At 42.1% G+C, this 21,039-nt stretch overlaps 1 protein-coding gene across 2 annotated transcripts in view; it reads left to right on the forward strand.

Annotated features, from left to right (window-relative positions):
* Window positions 1-17,558, forward strand: part of CDK15 (cyclin dependent kinase 15) — a 115,001-nt gene extending 97,443 nt beyond the window's left edge. For both annotated transcript variants that reach the window (XM_055290229.2, XM_055290230.2), the window contains exons 13-15: window positions 2,077-2,216; window positions 12,819-12,961; window positions 15,334-17,558. In XM_055290229.2, the coding sequence (XP_055146204.1) occupies window positions 2,077-2,216; window positions 12,819-12,928 (250 nt within the window). In that variant the 3' untranslated portion in view covers window positions 12,929-12,961; window positions 15,334-17,558. The remainder of the gene's footprint in view (window positions 1-2,076; window positions 2,217-12,818; window positions 12,962-15,333) is intronic.
* The last annotated feature ends 3,481 nt before the right edge of the window (window positions 17,559-21,039 follow it).

Raw genomic sequence — 21,039 nt, forward strand, 5'->3', positions numbered from 1 at the left:
TCCAGCATCTCTGCATCATGGCACCTGGAAGGGAAAGAATATCTGGTCTTTCTTGCTTTAAGTCAGTAGGTGTATTTGACATTAACTAAGCCCATCTATGTCTGCTTAATTGGGGATTTGCTGTGGTGTTTCGTGGCCATACAACTTAATTCTGAATGTCAGACATCGGTCCCATGATCAGCTGCCCTCTGGGATATGCACAGTTTTCCCTCTTGTGCCTTTCCAGTTATAAACCTACGTGTGGGCTGTGGAGTTGGGTGTAAGTAAATGATTGGCATTAGAGGAGCAAAGACTTTCAAGCACTGTAAGTAAATAGGAAACATGAAGACCCACAAGCCACCCTCCCCAGCTTCATGTCAGGCCTCTCTCCCCATTTTTGTCCTGGGCCAGCCAACTGGCCTTGATTCCCTTCTTAAAACTCTGGCTTCTCCCTCCCACTCTAGGGTCTATGTAGGTGCCACAGATCCCTGTCAGGCAAGGTCTGCCTCTTGCCTGCCCTCCATTCTTCAACTCTCAGCTCAAATGCCACTTCCTCAAGAAATCCTTTCCTGACCACCTCTTCCCATTCTAGGTCAGGTATTGAGGCTATCTTAATCCTTAAAATAAGGTCAACTTGAGGATTTGTCCTTACTGTGATTTAGGTACTTAATTATCTCTCTGCCTCTGCTCCATCTCAGGGGAACCAAAATGTTATACCTGGGCTGCTATAACAAAATACCTTAACGGAGTGATTGCCAATTAATAGAAATGTATTTCTCACAGCTCTGGAGCCTGCGAAAACAAAGACCAAGGTGCCAGCAGCTTAGGTGTTGGGCAAGGGCTCTCTGCTTCACAGATGGCACCTTCTCACTGTGTCTGCACAGGGCAGAAAGGGCAAAAGGGCTCTCTCAAGCCTCCTTTATAACCTAATTACCTCCTAAAGTTCCCACTTTCTAATACTATCACTTTGGTGATTAGGTTTCAACATAAATTTGAATTTTGGAGAGATACAAACAGTCAGACCATAAGATTCTTTTCTTCAAAGTTGTACTTAGACATCTGTGTGATAATTTGAAGAACATCTGACTCTTCTACCTGAGCTGCCAGAAGACAGTCTTTTCCTGTGTCTCCCAAAGCCAACCGCTTACTAGCACATAGTAGTTGCTCAATAAATGAATTTGCTCATCTCTAGATATACATTTCAACATAAGATCAACTCGAGGATTTGTCCTTACTGTGATTTAAGTACTTAACTATCTCTCTTTCTCTGCTCCATCTCAGGGGAACCAAGAGAGCTTCCTAACTAATAAGCCTGGCTGAGCTTCAGAAATGCTGCAAACAAGTGTATTTTCTACCCAAGCTTCACCCTCCAGAATCACCTCTTTAGAATTTTGTGCTTTTCCCCCTCCAGATTTCTGTGCTTGCCACCCTTGGAGTCCAGAGCCTTGAACATGTTTTTTGTTTGTTTGTTTGAGACAGAGTCTTGTTCTGTCGCCCAGGCTGGAGTGCTGTGGTACAATATTAGCTCACTGCAGCCTCTACCTCCCAGGCGCAAGTGATTGTCATGCCTCAGCCTCCTGAGTAGCTGGGATTACAGGTGCATGCCACCATGCCCAGCTAATTTTTATGTTTTTAGTAGAGACAGGGTTTCATCATGTTGGCCAGTGTGATCTCGAACTCCTGGCCTCAAGTGATCTGCCTACCTCAGCCTCTCAGAGTTCGATCATATTTTGAATCAGGCCTTTCTACTTGGTTGGGGCTGCAGTGTTCCTCCAAAAAGAATCCTTGATTATGTATTTCTGTTTATAATTATATTTCTGTGTCTTTTATGTGTACATGGTGCCCAGACACACGGTGGAGGGCAAGGGAGCTGAGTGATAAAATGAGGAGATTTTTCCCCTTCAACTTAGTAACAGGACAGTCAGTAAGAGTTTAGTATGGGGGTTACTTTTCCACTTGCCATCAACTTTAGCAATTCCAGGAAAACTCTACTTAAAATCTAAGTCTAGCCATCTCCTTTACTTTTTGTTTTTCTCCCTTTGTTTTTCAGAAGGGAGGCTGCTGGAGAAACTCTATTTTTCTCTCTCACTTTTCCAGACTGGGCAGGGTTCCTGAAGCTGAAGACCTGGCCTCCCAGATGCTGAAAGGCTTTCCCAGAGACCGCGTCTCCGCCCAGGAAGCGCTTGTTCATGATTATTTCAGTGCCCTGCCATCTCAGCTGTACCAGCTTCCTGATGGTGAGTGAGGGAGTGTGTGTGTGTGCGTGAGTGCGTGTGCATGAGTGTAAGTCTTGGTGTCTTAAGTAGTTTGCCTCAGCACCAGAGAATCATAGCATTTACCCCCAGGAGTGAAGCTGGAGATCAATTTGCCTGGGAGAAGCAAGATAGGACCCAATCTTGTCTGAGTTTTGCATGAGCTTCTCTCAAACTTCGAAGCACTGGTGGGGAGAGGTTACGAGGACCTCTTTGTAAGGGTCCAGACATTTCACAGGTACACATTTACACTCAGAAATTGGATGAGATGGATGTTGTCTGTGAGTTGTTTGCCTTAGCTACCATCTGCCAGGAAGCCACACCTGTGTTTCTAACCAGACTCTTCTCCCTTTCTGCAGAGAGTAAGATGATAGGTGAAGCGGGTATGTCCTGAGAGGGAGCTGGGCCTTTCTTGATTGGTAATAGCAAGCTGCAGAAGGCAGTGCCGGGGTGGGGTGCTGGGGGAAGGGAGGCCTCCTCCCAGGCTGCCCACCTCCTGTAAACACAAGTTACCCTGGAATCAGCCTTTGCTGCCTGGGCCTGAAGTCATCTTCCAAATCTGAAATCTGCTGAGGGATCATGTGGTTGGAACTCCCGTCATGTTTCTTGGACTGTGGCCAGGAAGGGCTACAGGAGGATGTGGGCACTGGTCATGGGGGACTATCCTTAGGTGAGGTTTCTTTGAAAAAATCCACCATTCAACTAAAAATAGTTTTAGGAACAAGGGACAAGTAGACAGGAAAAGCAAAGATACCAGGAAAGAAAAACAGCAGAGAGAGAAGCAGCCAGGGTTGGTTTTAGAAGTCCTAAGCCAGAGGAAAGAAAGCTTAGGAGGGAGGGCCTAAGGGCTGGAACTGGGATGAGGACACTGGAAGGGGTGTGGGGGAGTGGTGATGGGGTGCAGTGGGATAAAGATGGGGACAGGGTGAGGAGCTACTGCCCAAGAGGTGTGGAAACAGCCTGGTCCGCCTTGCCAGAGTTTGCAGACGCAGCTCCTCTGTGTCTAGGACATCGTCCTGCAGCAGTCCAAAGCGCTTAGTTTGGGACTTGTTGAGGCATTCTGTTTTATGACTAAAGTGAGTCATTTAGGATCTCCAAAAATAACCATAATCATACAAGTGGGGTTAATGTCTTACTTAACCCTGTAGAAAGAGTCAGTCATTAGTATTTATTAAATTGCCATTAAGTGTCAAGAACATATTAAGTGCTATAAAAAGTTGAGGAAAACAAGAGACTTGTCCTTGGCTTCCAGGTTCTTATGAAGTGGGAGGAAAAGAGGGCGAGGAAGAGGAAACGGGGCACCCTCGCACACATATCAGCACAAATCATATCTAAACAGCTAAAAGTCTGTGCATAATCAACTGCAGATGTGCAGAGACTATGTGTGTTGAAGGCAATTCTTTGGAGGAACAGGAATTCAAATGAGATGGATTAGACTGGAGGTGAATCTAAAGTGGAATTTGGAAGGAGGGGAGAGGCATATGGGTGGAACAAAAGACATTGCAGGCAGATCCACAATTCTCACTCCCTTCCTGGTACCTCTGCCCCCACTTCAGCCCCATTCCTCCCCAGCCACTCCCATCCCAATCCCCTCTTCCCAGTCCAAGCCTCTAGATGGTTCCTTTTCAGCTTTCTCCTCTCAGACTTGGGACTTATAACTCTACTACTTCATGCAAGTGTACACGCTTGGATGTACACACACACGCGCACACACACACACACTCTCTTCTCTCCACTCAAAGAAACTTGCCCCCTTGGCCCTCCTTTAGGATCTGTTATTCCACATGCTGAGAATTGCTGGGGATCTTCAAAGTTTTCTAGGCTCCAGCTTTTGCCTGACACAAGGTGATTAGGAAGAAACAATCACTGTCCAAACATGTGTTGTTAGAAACTTGGTTTTTGATTTTTCCTGGCTGACCCAAAAGCAATGCCACCAACAGAGGGGCCCTGGTACATGGATGTCTAAGGTTGTGTGTGTGTGTGTGTGTGTGAGAGAGAGAGAGAGAACAATCTGTATTCCTTCCCTGTTCGCCCAGTCACAGAGCCCAAATCTACTTTGACACTTTTAGAAAAATGAAAAGATGGAATCTTGCAGGAGGCTGCCTGCACTAGCCGGGGAGACCAGGAGTGCTCACAGCAGGAGGGAAGTTGACTTTTCTTTATACATATAGGGGTTTTTCCATGCAGCGTTTAAATTATGCCTGATAAAAGGAGTTTCGTGGATGTTTCAGTTCTTTCAAATTCTCCTGGCTTCCTCCCAATTAAATGAGGTTTGTCAAAGCCACAGGGCTCTGCTGCTGCTGCCTCGGCGGACAAGCATTTCCTGCAGCGACATCTCGAATCCCCGAGGGAGAAGATGAAAGGGCCGGTGCCAAGAGACGGGGAAAGGCGGGGGCAAGATTGGGTGTGTGTGCCTCTGTGTGTGTGTGCTTGTGCACTCATGTGCACGAGCATGTGTGTGTGCTTGTGTATGTGTGTGGCAGGGTGGTGGGCTTGTAGAAATATGTATAGAGACAGATGGACAAGTAGATAGAAAAAGCAAAGCTACCAGGAAAGAAAAATAGAGGAAGTGACAGAAGCAGCCAGGGCTGGTTTGTGCACCTTCGTGAGAGTGGCCCTCACCACCAGCACATTATCTACTAAGAGATGCGGTCCTTGGCCTGGCAGTGCCAGCCTGCTTTTTCATTGCCCCTGGCAATGAGCCTTTATTAACAGCCTCCTTTGCAGACAGAGCACACCAGTGGGTAATCACAGTTCCCAATCTGCAGGGACATAGGAACTCCATCCCTGAGGAGGGCTGCCCCAGGCATGAGAATTGTGCAAAAATCGGCGTGCTCTTGTGAGTGATTTGTAAGGAGAGTTTCTCTGCCATAATTATGCAAGAAATTTTGCTCTCTGGTGGCATTTCAGTATAAAATTATTTAGGGGCTTATATTTATATCATTTTATTATTCTGGTTTTATTCTGGTTGCAGGATAACAGAGTTGTCACTTTAAAATATATTCTGTTTCCCCTTTGATCTGGAAGATGCCAGCTCTTATTGTCTGCCCTCTAAAGAAGACAATTAAAGCATAAAGCCTGGGACTGGGAAATACGTGGAGAGTGGAAGGACAGCCTAAATCCCAGTGTAGGAGCGGCATAGAAATTCCTCACAAAATGAAAGAATTGTTCCATCCATCTCTATTTTCATGACGCTGAGAAGTCCTGAACAATGCTTTCCCTAGGTTGTGGCAGTACACTTAGAGCCAAAGGGCATTTATCAGGGGGTTATTTGCCATGAAAACCAGGAATTCCAGGATTAGTTTCCTTTTGGACAGCACCTGAAGTGGAAAAGTGTGAATATTAGAATGGCAAGCATGTGGGAACTTCTGCCAAGTTCTGACTTTTTCCCTTATTGACTCGTGAACACCTGAAGAAACACTTGTTGAAGGAGAAATTATTGGTAGTCCCTCTCAAAACACAGCCAACAGCAAGCTAATTGCTTTTGCAGATGGCCAGGGAGTCGCTCTTCCCACTCAGACACCGGCTTGCGGCCACACTTGTGGTCCTCGTGGCTGAGCCAGCAGGGCAGGACGTCAGCTGCAGCAGCTAGGACCTAAAATTAGGCCCTTGGCAACTCTCTAATCTTAGCTGCAGGTTCAGCTCCTTCGTCTAATTCCCTTTGCCCTCAGCATGAACTTGGGCTCTGGAAAAGGAACACTGTTTAATGATTTGGGGGTGGGGGTAGTAGAAAATCATTAAGCTGCCCCTTCTTAAAACTGGCTCTGCTCTGTGCTTGCAGGAAACCTTCCAAATGTTACCCTTGGAAAGTTAAGACTGATTTTGGAACCTAGCCATTTTGAACTACAGACACTGATCCAGAAAAGTATTTTTTATCTGAGGCAGTAAATGACACGTGATTTAAGAGTCTGGTCCTTAAGCCATGGTCCTTGATCATCAGGACATCAAAGGCTGTCTCTCTTTCTGTCTCTCTCTCTCTCTGGGTTGGTCCCATTTTGCTTGCTAGCCAAGTCTCATACTTGAGTCTCCCATTCCTTCCTGGACTAAATCCCCTTCTCCTTTAAAATGGGTTTTAGCATCTTAGGGGGAAAAATCTTAAAAGCTTGCAATTGTTTCACAAGTAATTTTGCAAAAATGCTGTACCACAGGCCCCATTGTTAGTGTATACTTATATACACATAGGGATGGAAGAAAGCATGGCATTTACCTCTACCTTTGATCACACCATCCCGATATCTATACTCCGAAAGTTCTTCAGCATGCCTCATTGCCCGGTTAAAATCTGAGTCATATTTTGTTTTGGTTCAATAAAAGAACTTCAGGCCTTCTTTGAGTGTTATCTCCCTAATATATTGGAAGGTCCATATGATATCACTTCCCAAGGCCACTTTAGGCTGAATTCCTTTAACCTTTGTTTCCGCATACAAATTCCCTTTCTCCCACTTTTTAGTCATTTTGTTTTATTGTTCTCTTCTGAATCTGTTCCAATTATTTTGCTTATCTCTGAGAATATGGAGGGAGCATAGACTCACATTTCTTGCATGGTGGGAGAATCATGTTCCATTCATTCACTGGAGGTTTACTGAGTGTCTGTGAGGTGTGATATTAAAAGATACAAAAATGAATTAGTCATAGACCCTGTCCTCAAAGAGCTTACAGTCCTTTAGGAAATAAGACAAATATATAAACAGCTGCAGATCAAGTAAACAAAGTGCTCTAAGTGTTTGAAGGAGGTGAGATTAACTCCAGCTGTGGGGATCCAGGATGATTTTGTGAGTGGGCCTTGAAAGACGATGGGTCTGGATGATTGGGGAGGAAGGGCATACGGGCAAAGGAATGTCATGTTCCTCTCGATACCATCTAAGATCATTCTGAAGTTGTCTTCTTTTTAATCATAGTGGCTCAGTCTTAACTCATATACCATTGTAGTTTTTCTTATCATCGTATGCCTTTTTGCAACAATTTAAACATTCTTTAACATGCACTAATCAAGCTTAGTTTCACTCTAAATGCTTCCACATAATTTCAAACCTATTCTGTTTATTGGTTTTATTGTCTATTCCATTCAAAGTTGAACCAGAATATTTTGTTGTTCTATGAGGCCAGGTTTCAGGGGCTGGGGATGTTGGAAAAGAGGGAAGGAAGATTCTCAGCCATTCTCTTGACTCTATGCTACTTCTAGGAGTTTGTAACATAACTCAGACCAATCTGTCCACCTTTTAAATCCTCCATTAATCAGCCCTTAAGAAGCAAATTTGGAGATGTCCTCCATGACACACTTCCTCACCTTCTATGTACAAAGTTGTTCTCAATCCATTTGAATACATTAGAGGAGATACTGGGGTTGAGACATGGTTTATGGGGTTGCATAGCATTGTGTGGCTGGCAGAAGTCTGGGAAAACCAAGTCCCTCAGCCCTACCAAGCCCTTAAGTTGGTTAAATTTGTTACGTTCGTGGCTGAATCTCCAAGTGAAGATAAATAATTCAGAAAAGAGTTATTTATAAAGGATCTTAAAGACTACTTATTCCATACCTTCATTATATAGCTGAATCACTGATGCCCGGGGAAGAATAATCGTACCTGCCTTTTATTGGACATCTATATGCTTTAAATAAATTATCAATCTATGTACTAATTGGTGAGGCTGGAATTGTTATCTTCATATTTCAGATTAGACAGCTGGAAGTGAGGTAGGCTAATTGCTTGAAGTCACACAGCTAGAAAGTTGTAGAGCCAACATTTTACTTTAAATCCGACTCCTAAAAGCTACTCCTTTCCTACTATTCATTGTTCTTGCTAAAGATCACATAGGAACTTAGTTGCAAAATCAAGATTAGAACCAAAATCTTGATGCTCAGTTCTGTGCTCCTCCCACTCTCTCATGTACTGTGTTTATTTTAAAGCTTTTCTGGGAAAGATTCCACACGTCCCCAGGTAGCGTGTTTAATATCTCACAATTAAGAGGGCTCAATTTATGTCGAATAGAGATTTAAGCCCCAGGACCAACTTCTTCCTCAATGCCATCTTATCTTAGTTTCTTTTCTTTTCTTTTCTTGTAATAGTATATGCAATCAGCCTTGGGTTTTAAGATTTTTTTTTTTTTTTTTGAGATGGAGTTTTGCTCTTGTTGCCCAGGCTGGAGTGCAATGGCATGATCTTGGCTCACTGTAATCTCCATGTCCCAGGTTCAAGAGATTCTCCTGCCTCAGCCTGCTGAGTAGCTGGGATTACCTGCCTGTGCCACCATACCCGGCTCATTTTTGCGTTTTTTAGTGAGACAGGGTTTCACCATGTTGGCCAGGCTGGTCTCAAACTCCTGACCTCAGGTGATCCACCCGCCTTGGCCTCCCAAAGTGCTGGGATTACAGGCGTGAGTCACCTTGTCTGACCAAGATTTCTTAATCGATGGTGATAAATGTTTTTGTTTCACCTGTAACTCATTCAGTTTTATAAGAAAACATCAAGGAATCCAATGGAAAATGAGTTGAAGGCATAAAATAGCAATTTATGCAAGAGGAAACAAAAAGAGCACAGCAACACATGGAATAAATCGACTGCTTTACTAGGGATTAAAAAAGTACAAATAACCGTTAAATTAGTTATTTTTTCCTGTAACCTAATAGCTCCCAGTGTTGATGAGACTGTAGTAAAATGATTCTCTGCTGATGGTATTGAAACTTTTGCAAAGTGTTATAGCATGCATATCGGGAGCCATAAAAATGATCATACCCTTATACCCTATGCCTTTGTTCCTGGAAATTATCCAAAGAAATAATTGAATAGGGGGAAAAACCCTAAAACCTAGATTAATGAAAATGTTCATTGCAGTGTTGTCTATAATGTTTTACAATTTTTTAAATAAAAAGAAGCAATGTAACTGTTAAACACCAGAGAAACAATTGGACAAATGTTGGTATATTGACTCCACATACAGTACTATGTAACCATTTTAAATGATCATTAATAGAAGTGTGTGATATTATGAAAGTTTTTATGCTATAACATGAGCTATAAGAAACTAGAATACAAAATTGCATATTATAATGTACCTGTGAAAATTAATATGCACATGAACGAAACTGAGAGGTAGTGTACAAAATAAAAATGCTATTCTAGTTTAGGGGGGTTGTAGGTCATTTCTTTTCCTTTCTCAGAGCTTTCCTTATACTGGTGTTATATTGTCTTAGTTGTTTAAAAGAATAAGTTAAAACAAAATGGCACAGGCAGTCTGAGCTGTGGATTGAGAGTTAAAGGACCTGAGTTTTCTTTTTTGTTTCCCAACATAATGTGTTTTGGCTGTCATAAACCTCAGTTTCTCCATCTGCACAATGGGTTAACACTAGTTTTCTTTACACCAGATTGACAGAATATTTATTTTTATAATGCTTCTAACTCACTAAATGCAAGGGTTCATATAAACTTGGTCCTGGGAGAATGAAGGGCAGGAGGGAAAGAAAAAAATAAATAGGCATAATTAATTTTAAAAGGAAAGATCATCTGCTTTAATCGGAAATGTATGTGTACTGTGCCCCTAGTCAGAGTTTTAAGTGCACTTCGTGTTAGTTAGCAACTTCAATTTAAAGTGCTGTGTGATCCTCTGGGCTTTGAAGATATGAATTCTCTATACATACACATGAGCTAAAATTACCGCATAATCACGAGGATGTGTGCACTTTGAATAATTAAATGCACTAAGCATCTCCAGCTGATGGATTGATGATGTGGGAGAGTAGTGCAAAACCCACGTGACACGGAAGATTACAAGACATTTTGAAATGATAGCTTAATTTTCAACCTTTTTTTTTTTTTTTTTTTTTTTTTTTGCTTGTGCTTTCTCTTTTAGCCATTATGGGCAAGTAAAAGAGATTTGATTATCTTGTTTCCTGTGAAAGGTTATTTAGCCCCTCAATCCCATTAAGTCACTTTCTGCGCTCCAGTGCACTGAGCCTTCACCAGGTTATCAGCCCAGGAAGAGTAAATGGAGACACCAGGATCAGATTTCTAAAGGAAGGAAAGTTAAAGCAAAGTTTGAAAGGGGTGACAGCCAACAGCCATGAGCTTAGGAACTCAATTAGACTAAAAAGACAACTATCTCATTATCTCGTTCCGAAATGATCTAAATACATAAGAATCTAAAAGTTTTAAATAAACTTGTCCTGCCGACTGTCTAGATGACTGAATTTCCCTTCTCAAAAAATTTTTAAACACCCGCTTTCATATTTATTTATTCTAAGAGTGAAGCAGCTGCGATAATTATGCTGTCAGCCTCGGGAAGCTAATGAGGAGTCACCAGAGTGGAAGGTTTTGCATTTGTGAGATTGCTGAAGGAGAGCCGCGCTACAGCTTCTTTCGTTTTTTATTTCCCTTTCTTTCTTCCTTCCTCCTTTTTCTTTTTCTTTTTCTATGAGTTGGGAAGGAGAGTCTGGCAGTCCACGGCCAAATTGGAATCCTTTTGATTAACCGGTTGCCTTCCCAGCATGTTCTGCCAGATAGTGTCTCTTTCTCTCCCTCCCTCCCTGCTTTTGAGGAGCTGCTGCTTTTGAGGAGCAAGGAAGCCGAAGGGAAATCCCAGCTTTTCATGCCACTGTCCCCAAGGCAAGAGGATACTTCTCCCTGAGAGAAGTTCCCCAAATGGTTTGGATTTGAGTTGATTTGAGAATAATTGGTAAAGTATACGCACTGTTTATTTTAGCCATTTAACTGTCTATGCTATGACAAGATCTAAAAGAAAGTAGAATACAAAATTGCATATTACAATGTCCTTGTGAAAATGTCTTATGCATATCAACAAATGATATGATGGCTCCCCTTTCCAGCCTAGCCAATGTGCGATTCCAAATACAAGAGGAAGAGGCCCCAGATTACCCACAGCATTTCAGGGCAGAAGTTTAGGCCAGGTGAGGCAGAGCTGGCAAGTTTATTTCTTCCCTTTGGGTGTGAGCAGCTTCCAGCAAACAGTATTATTAAGGCATTTTATGCTTTTGGTGCACTAAGGACAGAAGCCTCTCTTTTTGTTAAATTGTGAGGTATTTTGAGCATCCCAGGTTTATGCAAATTGTGAACCTGGGAAAAGCAATGCCCAAGTGGAAAGGGGCCCTGAGCAAATTTTGCGGATGTGCTTTGGCGACAATGTGGCTGCTGCCTCTTGCTATTTTTCCCAGATATCTGTGCTAATACTTGTAACAATGGCTACCATTTATTAAAAACATATTGTGTATCAGAAACTAACACAAGGTGTTTTGCATATATTATCTTCTTTAAACTTACAGCAATCTGCCAGGAAGTTTTATTTTCCCTACTTTTCAGATAAGCCCCTTGCAATGTCAACTTTTGGAGGAATTGGCTTGTAGCTTTAGTGTAGTGAGTATTCAGGAGTTAGCAAGCACTTAACAAACACAGTCACTTGGGAAAATGCGAACTGCCAGTATTCTGAGCTAACCAAATACCTGATTTGGACATCAAAGGTAGTATATATATTTTCAAATAGTTTTTTTTTTTAATTTGCAGAAGTTGCACCTTAGAGTCTATATAAACAGATTGCCAGCCAGGCACCGTGGCTCATGCCTATAATCCCAGCACTTTGGGAGGCCGAGGCAGGTGGATCACCTGAGGTCAGGAGTTCAAGACCAGCCTGGCCAACGTGGTGAAACCTTGTCTCCATTAAAAATATAGAAATTAGCCGGATGTGGTGGTGCTTGCCTGTAATCCCAGCTACTGTGAGGCTGAGGCAGGAGAATCACTTGAACCCAGGAAGCGGAGGCTGCAGTGAGCCGAGATCACACCACTGCACTCCAGCCTGGGCCACCGAGGGAGACTCTGTCTCAAAAAAAAAAAAAAAAAAAAAAAAAAAAAAAAAAAAAAAGATTGCCTAATGTAACTAACAAAATTGAAAACTTTCTAAAACATATCTAGCCCAACGTGAAGCTCATTGCCTGTCACTCTCTAACATCACCCTCTAACTAACGTCCGGACTCCTTGACATGATATTAGTTCCCTTCACCATCTGGTTCCAACTATTTTTCCAACTTTATCTCCCTCTCTGTCTTGTTCTAACCATGCAAGATGACTTGCAGTTCCCTGAAACACTTTTGTTCCTTCGTATCTTTGCTCATGCTGATCCCTCAACCGGGAATATCCTCCTTGGCAGTCCTTCACTATTGATGGCATAGTAATCCTTCAGGTCTCAAAGGACACCTTGTCTGTGCTCTCTTTGTGCTCCATAGACTTGGAGGGAGAGGTTTTCATAATCCTTTGTTTGTGTCTCACTTTCGGTCCTTGTTTGTATGTGTATGTGTGTGTCCCTCCCAGTTTTATTCCTATTTTTATCATCTTCAACACGTAGCATACTGCCTTGCACAAGTGTTCACTTGGTAACTATGCATTAAATTGAATTAAATAGAAAGCACTTGCCAACTACTGGATTCAGTAAAGTGAGTCATCTATGAGTCAGTATGAATTATTAGTAAATAAGTCTGGCTCATGTTTTGACATTTCTTCAGGTGGCAAATATTACAACAGACAAAAATATACCACAAAAGATCCCAGGAAATAACATATTGGTGCTTCTCTCTTTTCATTCCTACAGAGGAGTCTTTGTTTACAGTTTCAGGAGTGAGGCTAAAGCCAGAAATGTATGACCTTTTGGCCTCCTACCAGACAGGTCACCACCCAGCCCAGTTTAGCAAATGCTGGTGAAAAGAAAGGGCGAGATCGCCAAGGTTCTTCCAGGTAAGTGGTTGCAACAGTGAGGTTCCTTATGGACCAAATTGAAAAGCAATTGGTGCCAGGTGGAGAGGACATTGCGCAGGGATTCAGAGCACCTCTGTGCTGTTTCTAGTTCTTCCTCGCCAGCTCTAGGACAAGTAGCCTTGCCTCTTCAGGCCTCCATTGCCTGGGCTGGGCAAAGAGAATAATTACATGCATTGCCTTTCTCTTCCACTCCCGGAGCAGGGATAAAGCTCCTAAGACAGAACTTCCACGCTTCCTCATCAGTGTGAGATCTTCAGCTGACACAGGTGGGATGAAGGGAGGCAGAGGTTGCAGTGAGCCAAGATCACACCACTGCACTCCTGGTGCGTCAGCCTCCCAGAGTGCTGGGATTACAGGCGTGAGGCACAGCGCCCAGCTGGAAATCTATTTGTATAGACGCTAAGGTGCAACTTCTGCACATTGAAAACAACTGTTTTTCCTTAACTAGGGAATTCTCACTGTCAACGGACAGGGCAAAATTTTGTCCTGGTAAGGGTAACAAACTGTCAAAGTTTTCCCCAAAACCAAGGGGTTTCCTGGATGTAGGATGCTCAGTACTAGAATTGGCTCAGTCCTGGGTAAACCAGGATGGTTGGTCACTTTTGTGGCACAAATTACTTTCCAGGGTAATCTTGAGGAGGAAGGGGTGCTGTGAAGGATTTTCCCAGAGCCACCATACCCTTAAATGAGTACTGCTAGCTGGCACAGGAAGCCAGGTGGGACAACTCCAAAAGTCACCATAATATAGACAACCCTATAGATGTCTCAAGAGCACTTCCCATACTGGGGCTTCCATGGCGGTAGATGGGACAGCAATCAAGATAGAGGAATCAAGGTAGAGCCCACATGCAGAGCCTGCCAGCCAGCCTGCCCGCCCTTTAGGTGACCCTGGCTATATCCCAAACCACAAGCATTATCCTATGATTTGGCCACCCATTTGACAACCACAGCTTGGCCGTGCTTCCCAGGGGCCTAGATGGTAACCACCAGCATCTCCCTACACACCCCCCAACAATATCACTCACATGGCTGGATTCACTCTTCTTTCTTTTGATCTCTATCTTTGGCTGTCACGATTTAAAGGCATATACACATTAAAGATATCAGCTTCCTGGCTCTTCTAAGATCATTGTCTTGTCTTCAAAAAGCAGGGAAGTTTAATATTATAGCTGATCCTCAGAGCATTGTATGAAATACCTAAGTTTGTATTTTGACAATATACATTTAGAATTACAATTGGTGATATAATGTGGTATTTCCCAAGCAAAATATTCTCTAGAGCAGAGCTTTTACTGTATAATTATTTTAAACCTGCTAGTTATAAGGACAGAATGAACTTTAGCTGCGTTCTGTGAAGTGGAGGGCTTACTCTTCATAAAATTATCAAAGACACTAATGGAAATGGGCTCAGATGGTGGTGCTCCATTAACATTACTATTATTTCTATTGCTGTTATTTTATTTTCTTAAGCAGCTGGAAGGTAGGGAGATAACCTTGCCTTTCTGATCTACAGTGACCTTCCACAAAGAATGGTTACCTGTAGACATAAATCGGTCAAAATAGAAAATCAATAAAATGCAGCGTGTCAAGCTTGTGGCCTGCACCAGCAATTGAAGAAGGGAGAAGGCAGATTTTGTCTCTGCTAGAGTAATCTCATGATGTCCCTAGGCCTTGGTACGAATGTAAGGAGATAAAACTGAGATGAGCCACAAGAGGGAAAAGCTAGAGCAATTAAACTGTTTAATAAATGGCTTGGGATCAGCAAAATCTAGAGTGCTAGAGTTAAAGAAACTAAAAGCAGTAATCACATGGACACTTGGGGCCTGTAAATCTTTTCCAGTGAATTGAATTTATGTTAAAATATTCACTTTTCAGGAGAGTCAAAATGTAAATTGGGGTATTAGGACTTCGTAACTGGCAGCAATGCCTCAAAATTAAGATTCTTGAAAGAGCTTCAAAATGTCAGTTTCAGGCAGGGAAAAAGTGTATACTGATGTCTACAACAGAGAAATAGAGGAGAACTAAAATTTACTGGATAGATACCACACACCAGGCACTACAGTAAGGGCTTTACACATATTCTTTCAAAGCTTGGCATGTTTTGAGCAGTTGGTGGTGGTGAGTTACAATGATAGCTTATAGAATCCATCTGGAGATAGATTTTGATTATTTGTAAAGCTTTCTTAGTTCTTATAACCAGGGTTAAGATGCTGCCTCTCTTATGCTTTATCATTACCTTTTCTATCAATATATATAATGCCATCAATAACTTTGCAATGTTTAACTGATTTCCTTCATCAATACTCTGTTGTTCATTATTTTAATTGTGTTTATTTTTCATTCACTTCCAGGGCTGTATTTCTGCAGTTTCGGTTTTCATTTGCTTCAGCTTACTAAGGAGCTTCAAATCTAACTCCATACTGAACAAGGGGTTTTATGCCCTCGCCTGTGACCTAGAATAGTTTAAATATGGTGTTCAAGGCGATAGTACATAATACTATCGCCTTGAAGAAGAAAATGCAAGGTTATTGCTATTGTCATTTGCATAGAATTTAAGTGATTGATTTTAAAAAACTAGACATAAACTAAGTCTAAGAAGAGGGCTTCTGAATAACTTCATTCATTTTGGCATTTGTTAAGAGATTCCTGGGCTAGAAGGTTGATTTCCCAAAAAGACAGATAAGAGACTGACAATTTAAAAGAATCTGGAGACAGAGCTGGTGCTTACAGAGACCTGCCACTCCTGTGTTCACTTACAATTTCTCCCAACAAAAGGATTTCTGTGGCAAGGAGAAAACTAAAGTTTAGAAAAAGATGGTTTCTTGGAGAACACTGTTAACAAAAGGACTTCCTGAGGACTATTATTATTTTGTAGGGGGCACTTCCTCCCTCACTAAACTGGATTATCAGAACATATTACCACCCAACCCATATTTTAGAAGTTTGGATTTGGCTGCTGATTAGAATTGAATTTCAGGCTATCTCCTCCGACTGAATCTTAATTGCCTGTGATGATGGCAACAGTGATGGGGAATCTAAGCGCTGGTTTGATGGTGGAGATATTGAATAAGTAAATGGGAGCAGAGTTCCAAAGATGTAATTTAAGCCCTGTTGCACCACCACACACACACACACACACACCTCAAGTAAAATGAGAGATCTGTCTTAGCTAACACGTGTGCCATTTTATACAATGACTCCTTCTAAAAGAAGCCAGGGAAACTCAAATCGCTTCTGTCTAGGGATCATCTCAGGAAATGTAGTAGCCTAGAAACCAGAGACCTCTGTATATCCTTTGGAAGAACAAGGAGGAACTAATTAAGAGAGAATTAAAAAATAGTAACTATCCCCCAATGTCTGAGATGGGAAAAGGAAAAAGACACATGGGTAGCCCAAATCAACCTGCCTGCGTAAGTATCTGATTTTAGTAAGGCATTTGACAAAGCCTGTCCAGCTATACCTGAAAGATGAAACAGTGCAGGCTGGGTGATGGAGCAGATATATGTATTCAAATCATGGTGTTTATTTAACCCAGAGAAAGGCCAGCCATGGTGTGCTACAAGGTTCAGTCTTGAGTCCTATTCTGGTCAAATATTTTTATTAATTACTTGAATAAATCAGAGTACATGGACAACTTATTCATAGAACTCCTTGGAGTAAGTACTATTATTATTAATTTATGACTTCCATTTCACAAAAGAGGAGACTGAGGCTCAGTGAAGTTAAATAACTCCTTCATAGTAGCATGCCAGAGTTAAGATGCAAACCTCAGACCTGGCTCTCCAATGTTCTTGACACCTATCAAATTTAGAGAATATACAACTCTTGCAGAGGCAGCTGCTATTTAGTATTGGATCATGATTCAAAAGACACCTTGCTAGAAGCCAGTGAACAGCAGGCCAAAACAACACTTATTTCCATCAAATTTCATCCGACTTAAATTCTTACACTTTGGGCTACAACGTAAAAAAGGCTGTGACTTAGTGGAAATTGGCACTTTCAAGTTCAACATGAATTAATAGTATAATTTCGTGTCCCCCAAAGATAATGCTAGTACCAATCGAAAGCTCAGGGATGCTACTGTTGACGCATCAGCAAAAGTTCTTGAGCAGTTTCACCTGTCCATCAATACACTGAGTTCCCACAACAGTAGTGGGATTCCTCTGCCTCCCTGAAGATATGAGAGCTATAGGAGGGATTCCCATGTTGGAGGTTAGAAGAGCTGACCTCCAATGCCCCATCTAATTCCAAGATTCTCCAGTAATGACTTTGGAACAGCTGTGGACAGACTATGCTTGGAATTATGGTTAGATACTATTGCTGCAGGAATGAATAGACAAATTTTGTTATTAAAAAATTGATTTTATTAAGTGGAAGTTGACAGAATTATCCTCTCTATAATGGAAGAACATTATGCTTATGCATATGCATATACCTTATGCATATGATTATGCTTGTGCTTCCTTCTTTAATGGATTTACCTGTTCAAAAGCTTAATAAATATTATAAGACTCAAAACATTTAAATTTTTCATTTCTCAATTTTATCAAATAAACATTCCTGGAATTTGTGCATATTTTTTCATCCCATGTTTTTGTTGTTTCTTCTGTATAGACCAACACCAGACTTTAAAAAACATAATTTATTTTTGTTCAGTTTGAGGCACTAGTTATTTTAGTGATGCTTACTTAGCCACTAGTGCTATTCACCTAATATTTCTGTCTTCCAGGCATCCATAATGGGGTCGCACTTCTTGGCTCTCTGATGGGTGGATATGGCCACGTGGTTAGTTCTGGCTAATGAATTGTGAGTAGACGTGATCTGTGTCACTTCTGGGCCAAGCATTCATTTGATTGCCAGTATAAGACCCTCCAAATTTCTTTCCTTTTTTTTTTTTTGTTCTGTTTTTTGAGACGGGGTCTCACTATGTGGCCTAGGCTGGCACGCAGTGACTATTCACAGGTTATGATCATCACACACTACAGACTCAAACTCCTGGGCTCACGCAATCCTCCTACCTCAGCCTCCCAAGTAGTCAGGACTACAGGTGTGCACCACCACATCCGACTCAAATTTCTTTTTACTTTCCCTCGGTTCCAGTGACCAGCAGTGTTTAAGATGATCCCAGAATGAGGAGATGTAGAACAGAGTTCCCGGATGACATATGATGAAGGTGTAGTGGAAGAGAGAAGTAAAACTTTATTGTTTTAAGCCACTAATATTTTGAGGTTATTTGTTACTATAGTATAACCTAGTCTATCCTGACTGCTACCAGGACACATAAAACACACACTTGCACTATCCAACGTGGTAGCTACTAGCTACATGTGACTATTTATATTTACATTTGAATTATTAAATGTAAAAATCAGTTTCTCATTCACACTGACCATATTTCAAATGTCAATAGCTCAGAGGCTGGTGGCTGCCATATTGCATGATGCAGACACAGAACATTTCTATTATTGCAGAAAGTTCTGTTGAACGGTGCTGACATAGAGTGACAGGATTTATACGAGAGTTGATAGTGATGTCTTCTAACATTTCTTGATATTTTAAGTGTGCATTTAATACCACCTTGAAGTTAGTCTGTAAAGATTTTGCCTTTTAAAAATAAAATCTCTGAGAGCCTCCAGTGGATGCTGGAAGAAAATAAATCACTGAAAAGTTACACTTCTTAGAACCAAACAACTCAGAAAGTCTTTTCCTGAAGGTTACATTGACAGAGAAGATGAACACCTTTTGGTTAGTTTTGACACCTTTCATTAATAAATTCCGAGGGCAGTTTATTTTAGTCCATCCTCCCTGATTTTCTGCACATTTTCTACTTCTAACTCTTCTCTATCCCTAAGTGGGTTGATGTGCACGCGATATAAGATCTCATGTGCTCAGTAATAAAATCATCCAAGTTTATTATCATCCTTATACACAATTGTTTCTATTGTAAGAACTATCAATATCATTGGATATTACAAGAAAATCTTGTAAGTAGACCAAAATGGAACCAAGATATAAAATAATCCTTCTCATTAATTATTCAGCAAACATCCAGGCAATAGAAATACAAAAATTCACAGTTTCCCCAAGGATCATATAGTCTAATGGAGAGTTAGCTGTAAATAAATATAAGATCCAATGACAACATATCAATCTGCCCTATCACAGAGGAGATGACGTAGGCTTTGTCATGAAGGGAGAGTGTGCCAGGCAGGCAACTGAAGGGATAAGAAGATCCCCGGGCCGGGTGCAGTGGCTCACGCCTGTAATCCCAGCACTTTGGGAGGCCAAGGCGGGCAGATCACGAGGTCAGAAGATTGAGACTGTCCTGGCTAACACGGTGAAACCCCGTCTCTACTAAAAATACAAAAAAAATTAGCCAGGCGTGGTGGCAAGCACCTGTGGTCCCAGCTACTTGGAGCTTGCAATGAACCGAGATCACACCATTGCACTCCAGCCTGGGTGACAGAGCAAGGCTGGGCGACAGTCTCAAAACAACAACAACAACAACAACAACAAAAAAGATCCCCAATGTGAGGGTATTATAGAAAGGACAGGAGCTGGGAGAGATGACATGCACCTGTATTTCCAGCTACTCAGGAGACTGAGGTAGGAGGATCCCTTGAGCCTAGGAGTTTGAGGCTGCCTGGGCAATAGAGCAAGACTCCATCTCTAAAAAAAATAATAAAACTAATAAAAAAAAGAAAGAACAGGGTGTTTTGGGTTGTAATGAATTGAAAACCCCAATTCAATGGCTTAACCCACAAGGGTATTATTTTACATAAGAAGCCTAGAAGTAGGTGGCTCCAAGATTGATTCATCTGATGGGTCAATGACATCACAGGGACGTAGGGTCTTTCTATCTTTCTTCACTGCATCTTCAGTGTCCTTCATTGCCTTAGTCCTCAGGCTGGTTCCTATCATGGTCACAAGATCCTGCCACAATTCCAAGCATCACATGCAGACATGTCTACATCCAGTTGAAGAAGAGACCATCTCTTCCTGTATGCTTCATTTTAAAAGAAAGCACAGGCTGGGCCCAGTGGCTCACGCCTGTAATCCCAGCACTTTGGGAGGCTGAGGCGGGTGGATCACGAGGTCAGGAGTTCAAGACCAGCCTGGCCGAGGTAGTAAAACCCCATCTCTACTAAAACTACAAAAATTAGCTGGGCGTGTTGGCAGGTGCCTGTAATCCCAGCTACTCAGGAGGCTGAGGCAGGAGAATCACTTGAACCTGGATGGCAGAGGTTGCAGTGAACCGAGGTTGTGCCGCTGCACTCCAGCCTGGGTAACAGAGTGACACTGTCTCAACAAAAAAAAAAAAAAAAAAAGGAAAGAAAGAAAGCACAGTTCTCTTTATATCTTCTGATAAGACTGTCACATACCTGCTTCTGAAATGGTAGCAAGGGGAATTCGATAGCTGCTTTAGAACATTCAGGATTTCCTCCTGATCTGAAGCTAGGACCACCTCTGCTAAGGGGCAAATTCCTAAATAGTCATGACAACCTATCAGTCTGCCCTATCACAGAGGAGATGACTGAGGAAGAAGCGGGGACAGACTATTGGGCAGACAACCAATAGAATCTGCCACAGCAACTAATTGATCATTGGGCCGTGTGGTGTTGGGGGCAGTGGGAGGTGAAGAATGGGCATAAGGTTTCCAATCTGGGGGCCTGGATGGCTTTTTACATCATTCACACTTGGGTACTTCCTTTGAGAGAGACAGTTATGAGCTCACTTTTAGACATCTTGAGTTTGAGGTACTGGTGTGCATAAGATGATTAGAACCGCCAGCCTGGGAACAGGATGTGGAGATGGCTGTGAGTGAGTGTCATCTACACACTGATGGTCCTTGAAGTCCCCAGGATGTGACTGCCCAAGAGAACATATCTGGAGAAAGGAAGCACAAGAATCGTACCTTGGGAAAGCTCATATTTAGAGCTTGGAGATGGAAGAATCAACAAAGGAGACAAAGCATTAGTGGTTAGAAATTGGTGGAAAGGGGAGGTGTTGTGCGGAGAGGGGAGGGACTAGAACCATTCCGTGTGACAGAAGTTAAC

This window comes from Symphalangus syndactylus, chromosome 8 (genome assembly GCF_028878055.3).
Source record: "Symphalangus syndactylus isolate Jambi chromosome 8, NHGRI_mSymSyn1-v2.1_pri, whole genome shotgun sequence".
Taxonomy (NCBI): Eukaryota; Metazoa; Chordata; class Mammalia; order Primates; family Hylobatidae; genus Symphalangus; species Symphalangus syndactylus.